Below are 15,044 nucleotides of genomic sequence, written 5' to 3' on the forward strand. Positions count from 1 at the left end.
TGGTGACTGGCAGTAGCGACTGAGGAGAGGTGGGGATAGGGGGTTGGGGGTTCCCCGGGGAGGGGAGACCCAGCGAGACTGAATAAGTCATGAACTCCCTTTCCAGAAACTCTGCATGAACCCCTAGGTGAGCAGATTGTAGTATTTAAACCCTGGTGGTAAAGTATTAATTGCTCATTTTGCATAATGAAGCTTTCTGAAGACTAAAAATATATCTTAAGCAACCTGTGTTTATCAGAGATTTATACATGAGGGATGTCTCTGAACCCTGAGTATTTGATACCTTGTGTTTGTCTCAGCAGAAATATCTTTGACATCATACTGTGAGGGGAGAAATTCCATGTAATCAAAGAGGGCAATGGAAAAAAACAGATTGGACAGTATTCCCAGTGGAGTTTACATATGTTATCTCTGGTATCCTGATGTTGAAAGAGAGGTAATAGAGAGAGAGAGAGGTATTGAGTGGGAGTAGAATGCATGATCAGTCTTCAAAAGCAGTTGCTGAGGACAGAATGCAGAGAAGCACAGAACTTAACACCAGCCATTACAAGTACTGGATTTAATTGGTCAACCCTCAGAATGACTTTGCTGAGCTGTATCATCATTCAGATACTCTGGGCTTTCTCTGCTAAAGGACAAGGTAAGATGCAAAAGGAACCAAATATTCAACAACACTTTAGCTTAACACTTCCCTGGTGTGGGGTGATATTAAATATGTTCAATGCTGCACATAGTCAAGTGCTGTTACAGTGAACTCTCAAATACACAATTTGAGCTCACGTCATTTGACGGAGACATCCCCAACCCCGCTTTACAAGGACAAAACCATCGAATGTACAGTAAACAGGAGACAGCCTTTAACAACAGAGTGAATGAAAATCTTTGAAGGCAGAAGTTGTGTTATTGACTCTCATTTTTGGGTAGTTCTAGAGAATATTTCCACTTGTTAGAGCTTCTGCCTGTTAAAACAGGGCTGAGTGCATCCCCCAAAATATAGCATCGTTCAGAGTGAAAAAGCTGAGTACGTCTGTATGTGTTACTTCTGTTATCAGAACAGCTGATGAAATTCACTCGTATTCATATATCTCTTATTTATGCCACACTATATGAATTGTAATTATATTCATTGTGTTCTGGTTTGTTTAGAAATTGTGTTTTGTGCCACTTCCAGATTCTGTGTTATATGGATGGAAGAAAACACTCTGCAATGTGGGCCTGATTTATAGATACCATGGAGACAGTAACCTTACATATGTGTATAGAGTGAGTGGGCATTTTGATTTCTGACACCAGACCTGCTTTGTCCATTCCCACAATGTCATATGGTAAAATATGTCTTGGAGTGATGACTTTCCAGGAGACTGTGGGGTTTCTGAGTAGATAAGGGCTATTTATGTTTAGTGGTGGGAAAGGATGATCCATCTGAAACCTAATTTTTAGAGGGGACCTGCTCTGTGGATAAATCAGGGTTGAGCAATGAAGGAGTCTTGTAAGACCCTTGTTTTATTTGATTACTAAGGATTATGTTCAGCATTTCTGACCTCAGGGTTAATCCTGCCAGGGTCTACTCTACTCACAATTAAACCAGCCTATCTGTTTAGAGGAAGGGGTAGACCTTCCACCTGGAATGAGCAGGGAGGGTTCTGCTCCCGGAACCCACATATTGCGGGTGGTCTCCTGATCTTGATCACAAAGCCAGTAGTAGATCAGGTCCCAGCTACACTGGAAATCCCATCTGCATTTATGACATGGCAAGACTGTTGCACTGCTCTGGGACAATGCCATCACCAGCCTAGGAGTGTGTGAAAAGAGTGTTCAGAAAAGAGGATATAATCAGAGTAGAATCTAATTATAGATTTCACCTTGATTTGGACAACAGGGAAAAGACCACGGAATGCACAAAAAATGGCTGGTTACCTATTCCAAGATGTGCCACAAGAAGCCTGCTCTAGCATCCTATCAGACAGGAGAAGTGTGTGCCTTATACTATCTGTTCGTATGGTTGTAGCATGTTCCTCTGGGTGTTGTGAAGTGTGTTGAAGTGATGGCTCCGCCTTCCATTTCTTTTATGCTGTAATTTCTAAAGCCGTCACTTCCTGACTAGTAGGAAAAGCGTATAGGGGAGAGAAATAAAATAATTCAGACCATCAGATTGCATATGTCCTGGACACGGGCTAGTCACTAAATGTCACAATTTGGCTGGATTATAGATGGCTCAGGTAGTGACACCTGTTAATAGGATGCCCAACACTTTCCATTATAAGACCTAGTTTTCAGTTGCTTATAACTTTGTCAAACTTTAATCATTCTGGCTGATATTTTCTATGCTGAGTGTCATCCTCAGTTTGAATTTTGTTTGGAAAGTTTCTGTTAAAATAGATATTTCAGCCATTTATAACAATGAAATGAGGAAGAAATATTTTGTTTTGCATTTGTTAACATATTCTTACGAATGTTTTGTTAAGGAGCTCTAGCACCCATGTTCTTTGGCGTAAGAAATTGAAATCTGGCTGGGATTTCCACCTGGTGTCAGGCATGTGACTTTTTCTATGCTTCCCAAATCTGGCAAGTTATAAGCATAGGAAAATCTCAGTTTGCACAGTAGAGACTTGTTAGTGTTTGATGGATAAATTCTCTCAAGATTCTGTCTGCATTGCACATGCTCCAGGACTGCAGGTGTTGTGCAGGACTTTCCTGCTAATTGCTCCTCCTGACATTTAAGGGCCACTGTTGTGCCAGGTGCCAAAACTGAGAGCAGGAGCATAGGGAGCAGAGATGGGGAGTGGAGTAGGGATAAGGAGAAACTGGTGCTGGCTGAGAATTATTACTGTGTTTATTGCATCCAAAAGTACACTTGGCTCTTCACAGAAGATAAGAAAATACCTCATACCTGTTCCAAGGAGTTTACAATCTAACTACTAGATATGACACAACCAGTTGGGGTGACAAACAGCAGGAACGGACTGAGTGAGGAAGGGCAAATATCAGAGCAACTGATCGCACAGTTGCTCATGTCAGAAAGGTACATGGCCATAACAAGTCTCCTGCTAGAACTGGTATTTTTGTGTTTTTCTTAGGCAGACCAAGATAGTAACATGTTTAGAGTTTTTAAACAGGAACACAGTAGAACATAAATGCTACTTACTGTTATGGATGCTGTGACAGTGTACTCCATAAGGCTTTATGGGGTGGGGGTGCTCATAAATGTATGTATGATATAACTGGATAGGGTTTTGCTGCATATGCCATGTAACATATCTATGTAAAGGTTATGTTCATCCTAGGTGTATGTAGGCACCATTTGTGTGCTCAATGTTATGAACATTGGCTGTATAATTGCCTGATTTCTAAGTAGCCTTAGTTAAAACATTTGGTCACTCTTTGGGAGAAGAATGTGCTCAATCAGGAAGCATTTAATAGACAGAAGAGTTTGGAAGACTCCAATCCACATAAGAAGTCTACCTGAGGACATTCAAGGTAACATGTGGGTAATGGCTGCTCCCTGCAAGTCCTGAGTCATGCATGGACAGGTGACTTGCCCATGTGATTCCAAATCTCCATTCTGTGACTGGATTCTACACAGGGTGAGGAGGGGGGTCTCCACCCACAAGAGAGAGTCTATTTAAATCCCTGGGATACCCCTCCATTGTGTCTTCAGCTGGCTAAAGAAGGAGCCTCTCCACCTCCTCACCCGGGATACTTAAAGGAAACTGGAACAAAGGACAGTAACTACGGGGGGGGGGGGTGATTGCTGGACCCAGGCTAAAAGGAGATTAGACTGTAAAAGGGAGCATTCTGGAACTGGTGAGGATCCTATCTGTATCTAGTTTGATTAGACACAGATTTGCGCATTTTATTTTATTTTGCTTGGTAAGTTACTTTGTTCTGTCTGTTACTTCCTGGAACCACTTAAATCCTACTTTCTGTATTCAATAAAATCACTTTTTACTTATTAGTTAACTCAGAGTGTGTATTAATACCTGGGGGAGCAAACAACTGTGCATATCTCTCTATCAGTGTTATAGAGGGCGAACAATTTATGAGTTTACCCTGTATAAGCTCTATACAGGGTAAAACGGATTTATTTGGGTTTAGACCCCATTGGGAGTTGGGCATCTGGGTGCTAAAGACAAGCACACTTCTGTGAGCTGTTTTCAGGTAAACCTGCAGCTTTGGGGCAGGTAATTCAGACTCTGGGTCTTTGTTGAGGTAGACAAGCGTGTCTGGCTCAGCAAGACAGGGTGCTGGAGTCCTGAGCTGGGAGGGAAAACAAGGATAGAAGTAGTCTTGGCACATCGGTTGGAAGCTCCCAAGGGGGTTCCTGTGAGCCAACCCGTCAAAGTGGCGTAGTTGAGCAGGGTCTGTGCACAGCTGATTGCTTTAAGGTACAGGTAGTGATTTTAGGTGAGTTTTAGGTGTGGTGGCTGGAGAACAGACAAAGTGGTTACTAGTTTGTTATTTTCTGTTTGCTTATTTCGGGAAAGGGAAGTAGGAACAGAAAAGGAAGCAAAATAAATAAGATTGAAGGTCAAAAGAAGCTAAAACTGCACTGGTTGCAAATTTTCCAGAAAGGCTGAACACTGGGCACTGTGAAAGTCTCTGTTAACTAAGCATCCCCTGAGCTGAGTGCATCTCAGTTTCAATGAACTGCAGAGGGGTGTGACCCAGCACAAGAAAGCAGGAAAATGAGTACTAGTGACGCCGCTAATAGACTAAAGCTGGCCAAACTGGAAGCAAAAGAGAAAGAAAATGAACATAAGAGACGGCTAGAACTAAAACAAATAGAAATTAGTATTTTGGAGGCAGAAAATGCAAGGGAAGAAGCTGCCCACAAGAGGGCTATGGAGGCCCAGAGGGAGGCCCAGAAACATGAACTGGCTCTAATGGAGCTGAGGAGACAAAACCCTCCACCTGCTGGCTCCACTTCCCCAAAAATCCATAAATGGGAGCAACTATGTCCACAGTATAACGAGTCCAGCGATATCGCCGAGTATTTCATCACCTTTGAGAGACTGTGCACCCTCCATGCCATCCCTGAAGATCAGAAGATGACCATGTTGATAGCAAAATTGACTGGTAGAGCTCTGGACATATTCAATAAGATGCCTATTGATGATGCTTCAAACTATGGTAAATTTAAGGAACTGGTTTTGAAACAGTTACAGGTTACACCTGAAACCTACAGGGTTAAATTCAGGAGTCTTAAGAGGGGATCTGGATTAAGTAATGTGGCTTATGCCAATGAAATGAGAGATTTGGTAGATAAATGGGTGCGGGGGAAAGGCATTACAAGCTTTGAAGGGATGTGTGATCTGGTTACTCAGGAACACTTCCTGAATGTGTGTAGTGATAAGGTAAAACAGTATTTGAGGGACAAAAAGGTAAATGCAGTGGGTGAATTAGCTGGGTATGCAGACTCTTATGAGCAAGCACAAGCTGCAATCAAACATAAACCACTGACAGAAGGGTACAGGGTTGGGGGAAAGCAGAATCACCGTTTTACCCATGGGTTTGGGAAAAAAGAGGCTGGGCAGTCAACTCCCCATTCGATTTTTGTGTTTTTCTTAGGCAGACCAAGATAGTAACATGTTTAGAGTTTTTAAACAGGAACACAGTAGAACATAAATGCTACTTACTGTTATGGATGCATCTTGGAGAAGGCAACCAGTTATTTTTGTGCATATAACTTTGGTGTGCAGATTTTCAGGACTATATTCATGAACACACACACATGAAATTTCATCAACTTTGTGGTAATTTTCCCCATAGTTATATATAAGTTTACCACCTTCCAAATGACTGACAGAACACTTTCCTAAAGACAAAAAGGTTAAGTGCATCTAGGAACTGGGCATCTTTTCTAGCAACTGGGCATTTTTTTCTTTAAAGTATCCTCTGACTATTCTTGAAGCAATTCCATTCCCAACTCATCAGCTGTTATCCAAGGGGCGAAAACCAGACCACACAGAAGTCAATAGGAGTTTTGCCATTGACTTCCATGGCACCAGGATTTCATCCCAAGCTGCTAAGGCTTCATGCTAAGTCATTATTCACCCACTTATCACTGACACTGAGGGTTTGGCTACACTTGCAGCTGTACAGCGCTGGGAACTAAAGCTGTCTTCGTACAGCTGAGTAGGGAAAGCACTGCAGTGTGGCCATACTGACAGCTACCAGCGCTGTAGTGTGGCCACATTTGCAGCATTTGCAGTGCTGTTGGGAGTGGTGCATTATGGGCAGCTATCCCAGCGTTCAAGTGGCAGCAACATGCTTTTCAAAAGAGGTGGGTGGGGTGGAGTGTGACAGGGAGTGTGGGGGAGACAGAGAGAGTAGATTTTTGGAGCTGACACTGTGTCAGCTCCCTGCCTTGCAAATTCTAAGGACTTGAAGATACACAGCACCAACCTTCAATCATTTTAAAAGTTTTGACCTCTTCCCCCACCCCTCTCTCATTCACTAAATGCAAATAGCCTTCAGACCAGATAAGCAGCTGCTCCAAAACGGACCCCCCCCGCCGGGCTGCTTCTCTCCTCAAGCAAACACTAGCTGTGGACATTCATTCCCCTGCCTGCCTCTGCTCGAGCAAACAGTAGCTGTGTTTGTTTTTTAGATAAGCAGCTCTGGGAGCCCCGAGTTCACAACAAAACAAAGAGAGGCATCACAAAAAACCAAAGTGTGTTATCTTTACTTAAAAAGCATTATGGGAAGGTTCCGGAGGTCAGTTACAGCGTAGTAAGATTAATCGCTGTTTACACTGGCACCCCAGGGCTGCAAGAGCAGAGCTGTTCTCTTTATTCCTCTTGTCGAGGTGGAGTACGGCCAGCGCTGTAGCCAGTGTGGATGGGGAGTAAGTTACAGCGCTGTAAAGCCACCACCAGCGCTGTGACTCTCAAGTGTAGCCAAGCCGTGACTCTGAGTCTGAAGATTTGCTACAGAGAAACACAAGTTGCTCCCTTCTGCCAAGATCCTAACCAAGAGCTAAGCATGCTGACTCCACAGCCCACCATGCCCCTTAGAGCTGGGAAGCAAAGAACGAGCCTCAAGACCAAAATTCGGACCCCCTGAATATTTTTTTAACCCTTTCTTACCCACCTGCATGAGTCATGAGTGCCAGGAAGGTGTGATTGTGATTGAAGAGTGAGATTCTTGTGGTTTTGTGCCTCCTATCAAGACAGTCCCAGTGGGAAACCCACCCACTCTGTGCAAAAAGGATCCTCTACTTCAGAACCCCTCCTTAGAATTCACCTCTTCTCCTGTCACTTTCTATATCATTTTAACCACCAATGTCTCTGAGTCTACTGTCCTGGTACTAGAACTGCTATCCTGTGCATTGTGATGGTCTGAATTTGACTGTAAACTCTTTGGAGAAGGGATCTTGTCCTTGTTTGAGCCCTGTAAAGTACTGTGCATACTCACGACACTATTTCATTCAGACAGAATCCAATTATAAGTATTATTGTGACCCACTCCTCTCTTCTAAGTTTTCACAGGCAGTAGTGATTCCTGACAGCAACTTTATAATTAATCTAAGGGGGATTTTCAGGTCGTTTTTTAAATGTAGAAAAAAAAACTTTTCAAACATCCAGGCCTCAAAAAATGAGTCTTTTTCTAAAAGCAAAAGTAAGAAAAAAACATATGATATTTCTGCCATTTCTAGCTGTAAGACAGAATAGTTCGTATGCTCAAAAATCACTCTACCTCAGTGATTAATAGTGGAAGAGCTAGTGTAGATTTGGCATGACGGTATCGCAGGAGAAGGGCTGACTTGGGACTGGATTCAGACCTAGAATTAGGACATGTACTGAGGTAGCTGAGGTGCAAGGCTGCAGAAGGAGGGGAGCAAGAACTGGCATGGGTCTGGGATCAGGCTGTGATGAGTGGTGATGGAAACAGGGCTGGAGACTCTCTGAAGGGCCAGGGAACAGGGCTGGCCAGACTGTAATACATTTGTAGGTGCTCCATGAAACACTCTGAGTAGCAGACTGAGAAAACTTGGGTGTAAGTCACAGGTTTCTCCAACTGGAAATCAAAGCTTTCCACTTCATGTAGTAAGGCTCTAGCTTTATGAAAACTAGCCTGAGAAAGCTCTTTGGCTCTTTCTGCCTCCCCAGCCCTGCAATTAGTATCCATCCCAGAAGCAATCTTCCAGGTACCCAGCCTATATACATTATTTATGTGTGGTTTCAAGATGTTGATAGAGAATACGTGACCTTGAAGGGTGAGGATGTGCGGGAATTGTGGAAGCAAGACTTCCTTTGCTTTAGATTGTGTCATTTTCAACATCACACAACCCCTATGGTGATTTTTTGTGACCACTCTTGGAGGTCACAACCCTCTGGCTGAGAAACACTGGTCTAATGGATAGGACACAGGCATGGGAATCAGGAGACCTGGGTTTTACTCCTGACTCTGCCACTGACTTGTTGTGTGAACTTTGGAAGTCATTTCACCTTTCTGTGAGACTTTTTTTCCTACCCTTACAACTGAATATCCCCAAGCACTAAAGAGCCTCTACTCCTGTTAAGAAGATTTCTCAGCCTACCATATCCCTTCCCATGGGTCTCTACCTACGCAGGTTATGATTGATCATTCTAAACCTACCAGACCTGAGCTCCTCTCTGCAACTCTTTCTCTCAGAGAATATCAAGTCCAACCTCAGCCCCATCCCTTTGTTTCAGGGATGGAAATGCTGGTTGAGGGTCCAGCACTGAGGAGGAAGGAAAAGGAGAGGGAAAAAAAAACAACCCCTCTCCAAATCCCTCAACCTGTCTACGTAAGGTCTGTCCCCAGCCCTGGTTCCTTCTAATTCTGCTGCTCCAGGTATGAGGAGGAGTCTTTTTAAAGAGACGCTCATGCTCCTGGATGACAACTTTGGCAGGGAAGTGTAGGTACCAGAATAGAGCAGTGTTGTAACACCCTGCCCTTCCCCCACCCCACCCCACCCCACCCCACCCCAGTCCTTGTTCCTGCCAATGCTGCTGCTGCTTTATGTAATTATTAGTATATATAGTACACTAAGACATTTAAGAAATTAAGGCAAATATACATTTACTTACTAAGGCATTTTGTCATTGGATCCTAGCCCTCTTTAGTACAGTTGATTAGATTCCACCTGTCCTTGCTTTTAGATATGTAACCATCAAGACATCTGTAGTACATTGATACACCTAACCGTGCTGGAAAGGCTCATTCTTTGTAGTATTCATAATAGTTAATGCTCCATTTTCTAGATGTGGGTAGCCACAGGGTCTCACTTCAAAAGAAAAGTTTAAAACGTATAATATTACAAAGTACATGCAAGAAAAATTCCATTTGATAAATTCTGAATACTCACTCATTAGTTCTCACTTCAGCTTTAGTACTTTATTATCTGAATGTACGTTCCTTTCTTCTGTAGGATGGAGAAAAGGGACCCTAGGAAGAAACCCAAGATACCTAAGGCAACAACACAGTCAGTAGAAAGAGTTCTGAAACTCTAGTACTTTACATAAAATTTATGTCCTTAGGATTTAAATAAAATCAGACACTGGCAGTAAGTTCTATTATTTATGATACTGACACCTTCCCAAACAATAGATTGTGACTTGTCAAAGTAAGAAGAAACAATTAAAGAAAGATCCAGACATAATCCTAGGATCTCTCAGTTACGTAAATTTCCCCCTATGAACCTCAAACTTTGTCCCATACATGAGCACAATGCTCATCTGATGGCCAGGAAGAAAGGTCCAATATGACAAAGGTAGAGAGTTCTTCAACCATTAAATTACTCATGGAAACACTTTGGTAAAGGAGCCCATCCATCTTTAAGGCACTGTGTAATCCACCCTACAGAAGAAAGGACAGCATGTATCAATTTAGTTGGTAAACTAGGACCAGATCATCAAGTGGGATTAAAGAGGGGTAAATATTGGAGCCCACATTATATAATGCAGTGAGACCTCCATATTTATTGTTGTATGCTGCTTTCCACCCCAGCCCTGTTATACATATGAGACTCAATTCATCTCCTGCTCATCTACTTTTGTCTGTAACCCAACATTAACTCCATTGGTTATATTTGTAATCCACAATCCATTTTTTCTCCATATTACAAGGATGTTTATGGAAGAATTGCAAAGGAGCTTTTACCCATTTCAGAGAATACTGTTGTGGGTCTGAACAAAGGTCTTCTTTGGAGCAGGACCATGCAGCGTATTAATAAATTCTTCATGGTCTCAATTTTCTGGCTCTTTCCATGCTCCTCATCATAGTTGCCTGTCTCTAGACCACCTCTTTCTGCTATATATATATTTGCTGTATAGTGATCAGTTCCAGATGTTGGTTTTAGTCTATAAAACCATACATGGTGTGACACATTGGAGGCTCCTTCAGTCCTTATGCACCATTGTGACAATTCAGATCAGCTGAGGCACTGCTGCAGACAGTCCCTTGAAGTGCACTCTTGGGGACTAGAGGCAGGACATTCTTGCATATGGAGGGTCCACAGCTGTTGTGCTCACTCCCTGTGGTGATGAGTCAGTTCTGTGTTGCTGATGTTCAGTGCATGGTGCAAGGTTCATTAGTGCAGCCAAGCCTTAGTCTAATGTAAAGCATCTCTCTCCTCTTTTCTGTCAGGTTATTGCAGTGCCTGAGCGTTGTGTGTGTTTGTGCAGTAGTGTTCCTAGGTACCATGTTGATAGATGAATTATAAATTATTAAAATAAATGAATTGTGAAAGCCACCTGTAAGGTGTTCATTACTAAGCCAAATGATCTTAGAACATTTCCCTACATCAAACAACAACAATAATGTCTGTGCATCTATTGCAGCTCCAGCATGTGAAGAGCCGCCTGCTATTGATTTTGGGGGGATTGTTAGTGATGACAAATTGGAGTATAGGGAAGGTGACAAAGTGCAATACAAGTGCAATCCTGCATACAGCCTGATGGGAACTGAATGGATCACATGCAGTGGAAAAACCTGGACACCTGCACCACAGTGTTTGGGTAAGAGGAACTGCTTCTTTGCTCTTTCCCACAGACTGGTTCTTTAGTAGAGATGGACCCAAATCAAATCCATGAATTCAAACGCTCCTCAACTATGGGGGACAGGGAAAGTGGTATCAGAATTCAGAGCTGATTCATGTCTCCGATGGACCACACTTGATCCTTGGATCCAACTATCTCGTTTATGGCTCAAGCCATATCTGGTCCCTAGGAGTTTCTATTAATGAGATCTCTGCAGATCACCAAATAGTTTCAAATATGAAATTTGAATTAGGTGGTTCTCTTTTACAATAAGACAACAAAACATCTAAATTTATTTATTTATATTACAGAAGAGAGTTTTCTCCATTTTATCAAATTCCAAGATTTTTGTTGTTAACCCTAAATGCGAGCAATGACACAGGACTTGACTACTGGAGGCATGGTGTAAAAATATCCATAACAAAGAATATGGCGATGAAACACCATTGTATCATCATAAGAAAGAGAAGAGAGCTGCAACATTAGGAGAAATTGTCAAATAATATTAATCAAGATCCTCATTTCAGTGACCTCATAGGAGTTGATGGGCCCCCTAAGGCTGTTCCTTGGAGAGGGGTGCATCTCTCCATTTATCATGGCCTGCTTCACTGCTATAAGTCCTCCCCTGAAAGCAAGGAAAAAGCCACTGAGTGAGGGGGATGTTCTAACAGGATATGCCTAGATAAACCTGGGGATGTGCACTATATACATACTACAGCTACGGTGTGTAAAGAAGTAAAATATTCAACATAACTGCAAAGGTCCAATGCACTATTGTTTATTTTTTACATATGCATTATTGTAATAGGCATGGAAGTGATTAAAATTCCAAAATTCTATTAGAAAGTTCATGAATTCTATATTAGTTGTTGCAATTAGAGACAGGGTGTGGGTTGATTTTCTTTTAATGTAGTTTACTAAACAAATTAGCTGATATCCTGCTAGTTTTGCACTGTAATATTCAGGACACTGAACGTATGTGATATTTTTACTTACACTGTATAAGGGGAAGTCTTATTAAAAGCAAAGTATCCTAGAACTACTTGCTATTGTACAGGGGCTTCTCATCCTTTTAGGGGATACTCTAAGATTATACTGCTTGTTAGGACCTCAGATAATTGAAATCCTGGCTCCTTGACTTAGACAAAGTTATATACAAACCAGACGGATGTGTATCTGGGTTATTCTTGGAGCGATTGCTCATGTGTATTCCACAATAGGTGTGCGTGCTCACCATGTGCACCAGTGCTGGAAGTTTTTCTGCTAGCAGTATCCGTAGTGGGGAGCGCCCGCCGCAGCCCCTGGAGTGGTGCCTGCCTGGTTCGCTATAAGGGGAGCTGCGTGCTCCGCACCCCCCTCAGTTCCTTCTTGCTGCCAGTGAAGGTGCGTTGGAACTGCTCTGCTCCAGCTTTGCTATAGCTTGTCCCCAGAACTGTTCATTCATTCAACGTTAGTACCTGTAGTTAGTTAGCTGTTTAGTTAGTTTAGGTAGTCAGTGAGCCCACCCCGGGGTCTTGCGAAGGAGTGACCTGCATGCAGAATGTTTGCGCTGCTTGGGAGAAACCCATATCAGTGAAAGGTGCAATATTTGCTAGTCGTTTAAGCCTCGGACCAAAAGACAAAGGGACATTGGGCCATCCTAATGGAGTTGGCGCTGACCCCAACCCCGGCATGCTGCTCCGATCCAGTACCCGGCACCACAGCATCAGTACGCGGTGACCCTCTCGTACCATCAACCAGTCAGCCCCACTCCCCATCCACAGGGTATTCCAAGAGGGCTAAGAAGACTCCCTCTTTGCAGTGGCACTGTGGGAAATCTGGGACAGAGGACAGAAGGTGGGTGGGCTCCTAGGACTAGGAGTGATAGAGGCGGTGCCTGAGGAGTTCATGGGCAAGGGGTATTACTTCTGTTATTTCCTTATCCTAAAGGCCCAAGGGGGCCCAGGCCCATCCTGGATCTCTGAGGCCTGAACCAGTACACGGTGAAGCTCAAGTTCCGCATGGTCACCCTGGCCTCCATCATCCCCTCCCTGGATCCTGGGGACTGGTACTCTGCCCTCCATCTACAGGACGGGTACTTCCACATCCACATATTCAAGGGGCACTGATGCTTCCTCTTTTTCGTGGTGGGATAGAATCATTACCAGTTCATGGTCCTCCCATTTGGTCTGTCCACTGCCCCCAGGGTGTTTACAAAATGCATGTTGGTGGTAGCAGCTTACCTCAGATGGTGGGGGGTCCAGATATTCCCCTATCTGGATGATTGGCTTGTCAAGGGCACCTCCCGGTCGCTGGTGAGGGATCATGTGGTGGTCCTCCTGTCCACATGTACTGCCTTGGGCCTGTTGGTAAACAACACCAAGTCCACGTTAGTCCCAGTCCTATGCATAGAGTTTATCGGGGCGCTCCTGGATGCAGAATCAGCCAGGGCCTCTCTCATGTCAGCATGAACGTATGTGGTCCATCGCACCAGATTCAGGATGAGGCCCCTCCAGCTCTGGTTGGCCTCGAAGTTTTCCCAGGCCACAGACAGGATGGACAAGGTCCTAACCATGCCGGACTCTGTGATCGCCTTCCTACGATGGTGATCCGCCCCAAACAACAAGCTCCAAGGGGTCCTGTTCTGGCACAGGACCCCGTCGTTGGAGCTGTTGTCCAATACGTCGGACCTGGACTGGGGGGACCATGTGGGGAACTTTCAGACCCAAAGTCTGTGGTCGGCTCAAGACCTGATCCTACATATAAACGTCAAGGAGCTCAAGGCTGCGCCACTGGTGTGTGTGGCCTTCCACTCGCACCTAGAGGGCAAGGTAGTCAGAGTCTGCACGGACAACATGGCCTTGATGTTCTATATCAACAGGAAAGGCAGAGCTCAATCCTCTGCTGCAAAGCCCTCAGACTGTGGGACTTCTGTATAGCCCATGCATCCACCTGAAGGCCTTCCACCTACTGGGTGCCCTGAACGAGAGCGCAGATCACTTGAGCAGGGACTTTTCTTTGCAACACGAGTGGTCCCTCCACCCGGAGGTGGCCCACCGGCTCTTCCGAAGGTGGGGAACTCCCCGGGTGGACCTATTCGCAACTCAGCAGAACTGTCGTTGCCCCCGGTTCTGCTCCAAGGGGAGCCTGGGGAGGGGCACTATCTCCGATGCCTTTATCCTGTCCTGGTCAGGCTGGCTTCTCTACGCCTTTCCCCCAATCCCTCTAATCAGCAGCGTCCTGGAGAAGATAAAGTCAGACAAGGCCTGGTCCTCCTGATTGCCCCGGTGTGGCCCAGGCAGCATTGTTACAGGACCCTCACAGGCCTGGCGGGAGCTCCACGTGAATCTGCTCTCTCAGGACCAGGGCTGCCTCCTCCATCCCAACCTAGCGGCTCTTCACTTCACGGCATGACTGCTCAGTGGTTTGGTGGAGAGGAAAGGACATGCTTGGACCAGGTTCAGCGCATCCTACTGGAAAGTAGATGGCCTTCCACTCGCTGCGCTTATTTGGCAAAGTGGTCCTGGTTTTCTAGTTGGGCGGTGGACCAGAGCATCTCCCCAGTGACTGTCCCGATCCAGCTTATCCTTGATTACTTCCTCCACCTGAGGACCCAGGGCCTGGTGCCCTCGTCGGTCAGAGTACACCTGGCAGCAATATCAGTCTTCCATCTGCCGGTGCAAGGGCACACAGTATTTTCCCATGCTATGACTGGCTGATTCCTTAAGGGTTTGGGCCGTCTTTTTCCATATTCTAGACCCCCGGTCCCACAGTGGGACCTGAACCTGGTGTTGGCTTGTCTCGGGGCTCCCGTTAGAACCACTGGCCACGTGCTCCTGGTCTAACCTCTCGTGGAAGGTGGCCTTCCTGATTGCAATCACATCAGCCAGGCGAGTCTCAAAGCTCAGGGCCCTGACCTCCAAACCGCCGTACATGGTCTTTCATAAGGACAAGGTCCAGCTCTGCCCACACCCCGCGTTCTTCCTGAAGGTGGTGTCTGCCTACTACATGGGTCAGGACATTTTTCTACTGGTCATCTGCCCCAAACCCTACGCATCC

At 44.8% G+C, this 15,044-nt stretch overlaps 1 protein-coding gene across 6 annotated transcripts in view; it reads left to right on the forward strand.

The window, feature by feature from the left end:
• Positions 1–462: 462 nt before the first annotated feature.
• LOC123376728 (complement factor H-like) overlaps positions 463–15,044 on the forward strand; it is a 56,856-nt gene continuing 42,274 nt past the window's right edge. For 5 of the 6 annotated variants that reach the window (XM_045028978.1, XM_045028981.1, XM_045028980.1 and 2 more), the window contains exons 1-2: positions 463–640; positions 10,809–10,985. In XM_045028978.1, the coding sequence (XP_044884913.1) occupies positions 478–640; positions 10,809–10,985 (340 nt within the window). In that variant the 5' untranslated portion in view covers positions 463–477. The remainder of the gene's footprint in view (positions 641–10,808; positions 10,986–15,044) is intronic. The other variant, XM_045028983.1, reaches the window with a different exon arrangement.

This window comes from Mauremys mutica, chromosome 8 (assembly GCF_020497125.1).
Source record: "Mauremys mutica isolate MM-2020 ecotype Southern chromosome 8, ASM2049712v1, whole genome shotgun sequence".
In the NCBI taxonomy this organism is placed as follows: domain Eukaryota; kingdom Metazoa; phylum Chordata; order Testudines; family Geoemydidae; genus Mauremys; species Mauremys mutica.